This window comes from Arachis hypogaea, chromosome 8, assembly GCF_003086295.3.
Source record: "Arachis hypogaea cultivar Tifrunner chromosome 8, arahy.Tifrunner.gnm2.J5K5, whole genome shotgun sequence".
In the NCBI taxonomy this organism is placed as follows: domain Eukaryota; kingdom Viridiplantae; phylum Streptophyta; class Magnoliopsida; order Fabales; family Fabaceae; genus Arachis; species Arachis hypogaea.
Window position 1 is genome coordinate 10,507,617 of NC_092043.1, and position 4,940 is coordinate 10,512,556.

General features: G+C 26.1%; 1 protein-coding gene across 1 annotated transcript; it reads left to right on the plus strand.

Annotated features, from left to right (window-relative positions):
- Window positions 1–1,068: 1,068 nt before the first annotated feature.
- Window positions 1,069–4,237, plus strand: LOC112706047 (two-component response regulator ARR17). The gene is made up of 5 exons (XM_025757136.3): window positions 1,069–1,437; window positions 1,594–1,760; window positions 2,909–2,986; window positions 3,484–3,551; window positions 3,836–4,237. The coding sequence occupies exons 1-5, from the start codon at window positions 1,320–1,322 to the stop codon at window positions 4,128–4,130; spliced, it is 726 nt and encodes a 241-aa protein (XP_025612921.1). The 5' UTR covers window positions 1,069–1,319; the 3' UTR covers window positions 4,131–4,237.
- The last annotated feature ends 703 nt before the right edge of the window (window positions 4,238–4,940 follow it).

A 4,940-nucleotide genomic window follows, 5' to 3' on the forward strand; every position in this document is an offset into this window, starting at 1 on the left:
TTTTACTTTAGAGAAAATAAATCCTCAGCACTTAATTCCTGTTAAAAGATTGGAAACTAAACTACCGTATCTCTTTATTTAATTTTTTCTTCCCTAAAACACTACAATAATATAGATTATTTTTTAGAGTTATAGGTGTAAAAAAAGAATTAAAATTTGTTAAAAAAATAAATTTTGACACTATTTTAACTATGAAAATATGTTAATAAAAGTTTTGTCAAAAATAGTATTTTTAACATATAAGTAATTGTGAAAAAAATTTAAATCTTATTTTGATAAATATTAGCTGTCAAAAATAATTTGTTAAAAAAATTTGAAAATATATTTTCTGTGATACTTATTAACCGTCAAAAATACTATTTATTTTGACACTTATTGACCATAAAATATTCTCAACAAAAATTTTTAACAAAGAATAAGATGAGATATTGAAATTGAAGAATAAATTGAGATTTTGAAGATAAAGAATGAGTAGTATGATCCCAAACTGAGAGCAGTGTGATGTTAAAATTGAGTCCAAAAAAAAGAGAAATAGTAGAATAAATTAAAAATAAATGAGTGTCAAAATTGAGAAGTAATTTTCTACGATCAAATTATTCATAAAAAAATATAGAAAATTTTATATTTGTGATATTTGTCAAAAATATATATTAATTTTGTCATTTAATTATAGTATTAAAAAATAAAGTATTAAAATAACTCTTTTTTCTTGTAGTGAAAAAATATTATATTTAAACTTTTTCTTCGTTGATACTTTGTTAGAAAAGATTACTTTAGACCCGTTTTATTATTGCTAAAATGGTGCAATTTTTAGTTTTTTTTTTCTTTCTCATATTATATTATATTATTTTTTAATTGTGATTTAATTTGGTTGGAATGAATGAGATCCAAATTAAAAGAGAGAGAGAGAATCTAAGGAGAAGATCTTAGCATTGAATCGCACATAAAAACAACACTCTCACTATTCCAACACAGTACGATTCTTCACTCTCATTTCATTCTCTCTCATACATCAATATTATTATTATTATTATTATTATTATATAATAAAAGGAAAAAGAGGCTCACGGGATAATTACATTCCACCTCTCATTTCATTTTCTCCATTCTCATTCTCATTCATCACGTTTCTCTCTCTCTCTCTCTCTCTCTCTCTCTCTCTCTCTCTCTCTCTCTCTCTCTCTCTCTCTCTCTCTCTCTCTCTCTCTCTCTCTCTCTCTCTCTCTCTCTCTCTCTGAATTACATATATAGATACATAGAGAGATATTGCAAGAGACAACATACAACATTATACATAGATAGATCAACAAGAAGAAGAGATGGAGCTTGTTGATACTACAAAGATTCAACAACAACATTTTCATGTCTTGGCAGTTGATGATAGTGTCATTGATAGAAAACTCTTGGAGAGGCTCCTTAGAGATTCTTCATGCAAAGGTACTATTTATTTATTTTATGTTCTTACTTAACTCCTTGGCTTTTAATTTGGATGTTGATGATATGGTGCCATTTCAATTTTGAGGAAAACTTTTTTATGATTTATTCAATTTGTGTTGTCATCAATTAATGTACGGTATATATATATATATGCAGTTACATGTGTGGACTCTGGTGACAAGGCTTTGAAATATCTTGGGCTTGTTGATGATGATGATGAACATCAAAATAATAATAATAACAATAGTTCTTCTTCATCAACCTCTTCAGAATCTTCATCATTTTCTAAGTCTTCTCCTTCTCCTCACCCATTACAACAAGAGGTTTAATTTATTCTTCTTCCTTAATTATTACCTTCTCATTATAGCTCATATATATGTTAGAATTTAATTTTATGATATACATATTATAGTGGTCTCTAATTTGTTGAAGTCTAAATTTCATTTCATGCCCGCTTTTTTATGTGTTTAATTAGTTTCCGTACATATAAGTTATTATTCATAGATATGATATGATACCCAATTTATTATCGTTTACGAAACAATTGATTTAACAAGCTAATTAGGAAACACCTGCAATTATATCTATTTATTATTTAATTTCCTCGTGAATGTTTGTTTCGAAGTTCTGATTTCTGACAATGTGACAAGAAGGGACTTGAAACTTGTTACAATATTGAGTCACGAGGAGTAGGATATATAATTTGAGATAGAGTTGTTGTGGAACCACATAAAAATAATAAAAATAAAAAAAACTAGTTCATTACTTCATTAAGGAAATCTTATCATAATTTACCTACCATTAGGAATTAGGATATATGTTTGGTTGGGTGAAAACGGAATGAAAGTATTTTCAGGGTAAAAATTGAGTTTATAAATTTTTATCACAATGTAAAATATTTTATGGAATTGTGCAATTATAATATATTTTTTTGGATGATCATTGATCCAATTAATATAAAATATAATTATTTTATATGCTTAAAAGTACATGTAAAATAATTTTATATTAACAGTATATTAAAATTAAATTTGTAAAAGTTTATGTATGCATTTTTGCATTAAAATCATTCATAAAATTTTTCTCTTCAACCAATTAAACCTACTTTATTTCTATGCAATTTCTTAGTTTTTTTTTTCATTGTCACGTCAACTTCAATTCTATTCATTTAATTAGGCCACGCATGCATAATAGGCATAAAAAATGCTTTATGATTAGAATTCATATTCACATATACTCATCAATTCATTCTCCCTTGTATATATTTGCATACCTTAATTATCAGTTATATATTCATATCTAAGAGATCAAAGTTATATATATTAGGTGCATTTATATAATTGCGTGTTCTGGCTAGAATCTTCATCATGAACCTTCAATAATCTTAATCAGCACCCATATTTGAACATTGATTTGAACTTAATTAACTTAATTATGTTGAAGCTTGAACATACATTTTGTTGGAATGCAGGGAATGAAAGTGAATTTGATCATGACGGATTATTGCATGCCTGGGATGAGTGGCTATGATTTACTTAAACGAGTCAAGGTCAAACACACAATCCTTATTATATCCGACATCTTCCCGAAATTCTCTCTGTCTTTTTTTTAAATAAAATAAAATAAAATAAAATAATATATTTTCTTGCTTGATGAATTACACTGACACTGAGAAGTGGTTTTTTTATTTTTTATTTTTTTTTTAAAAAAAAAGCTAAACATTCCCCTACTCATGAATCAACAGTTAAGGATGTATAATATTCTTTTCTCTTGTCATAAATTTGCAGAGTACATAAATAATTTTGTTTTGTTTTTTTTTTTTTACATCATCATAAGTCATAACTTTATTTTTTCTATTTTTAACAAGTAATAGTGTAAGCCTGCAATTCCAGTTAAAAAGAGGGAAAAAAAAGAAAAAGGAAAAGTAAAAAGTTCCAGATTTCAAGATCTAAGTTGGCTTTTGCTTTTTTTTTCTTTGTTGTTTATTTATTTTATTCCTTTCTTTCTCGATCTGTTGACATTACATTGCATTGCTTACTGCTGCAGGGATCTTCTTGGAAAGATGTTCCAGTTGTGATTATGTCATCAGAAAATGTACCTTCCAGAATCACCATGTAAGTTTTTTTTTTCCTTTTCTTTCATTTTATATGTATAATGTTTATTTTTTAAGTTTCCTTTTCTTTCCCTTTAAAAATATAAAAATTAATAAAAATTTTAAATATTTAAAATTTTTTATAAAAAATAAGTTCCACAAAAATTTGGCAGCAAGTGATAGATAACAAAAAATTGGCCTTCTAACTTTTGCCAACTTTTAATTTTTTCTTCTCAGAGTAGTATTTAAAACTAATTATAATAGCCATTTAATTGAAATTTTTATATTGTTGATATTATTATGTAGGTGCTTGGAAGGAGGGGCAGAAGAGTTTCTATTGAAACCTCTTCAGTCAGAAGATTTAAAGAAGCTTCAACCCTATTTTCTGAAACCACTTGATAATAATTCAAGTGAAGAAGGAGAATCTGCTAATAGTTCTATAGATTCAGACAATGAAAATAATCTCATCAGCAACAATAATAATATTAACAATAATAATAATAATAATAATAATAATAGTATTAGCAAAAGGAAGGCTATGTCTCCTGATGAGCCTCCAGAAAGATCAAGACCCAAAATGAAAGGGTTGGAAGTGGTGTAAACAAAATGAAAAGAAAAAACAAAATAGAGTGGTTTGATTATTTATGCATGCTCTATAGTTTATCCTTATGACTATGATCTTAATTAATTATCGTTTTTTTCCCTTAACTCATGAGCTTAATTAATGAAATCCCATCCAGGCCAGTATTGCAATTACAGCCATTCAAATGCATGTATAATTATTTATCTTTTAAGTTATTATTAGATGTTGGATGATGACGACATCGTCAATTTATTAATTAGATCAATTGTATCTAAATATGTTACCTATATTAAATATTTAAAGTGTTAGTATTAGAAAACGAAAATGATAGTATTAATGAGAAATGATTTTGACAAATAAAAGGAAACACTTTTAAAATTTTAATTTGGCAAGCTTCAATTTAACTATATTTTATCTTCCACGTTTTCAAATTATTCACGTGAAGTCATATAAAGATATTTTTATATAAACGTAATAATTAAGTATCGATAAATAATTTAATATAAAATATATTCAATATTTTAGTTATTATCATCGCATACAAATCTTAAACATTTTTATGTGGGTAACTATCATATTAATAGTATAAATCTGGAGCAGGTACAGCAAAAAATCAAAAATAATTTTATTACGTATGTAAATGATAAATATTAAAATTATAAAGGAATAAAAAAAAATAGATGAAGAAATTTTATTAAGGTGGAAGAATAGTTTAATAATAAATAAACTGTCATCACGGGTTAATAGTGTTTGTCTTTGAAAACACGCAAAAATGATGCACGCGACAAACCAAGAACTGACTAATTTGCCGCAAGAAGTAAAATCAAA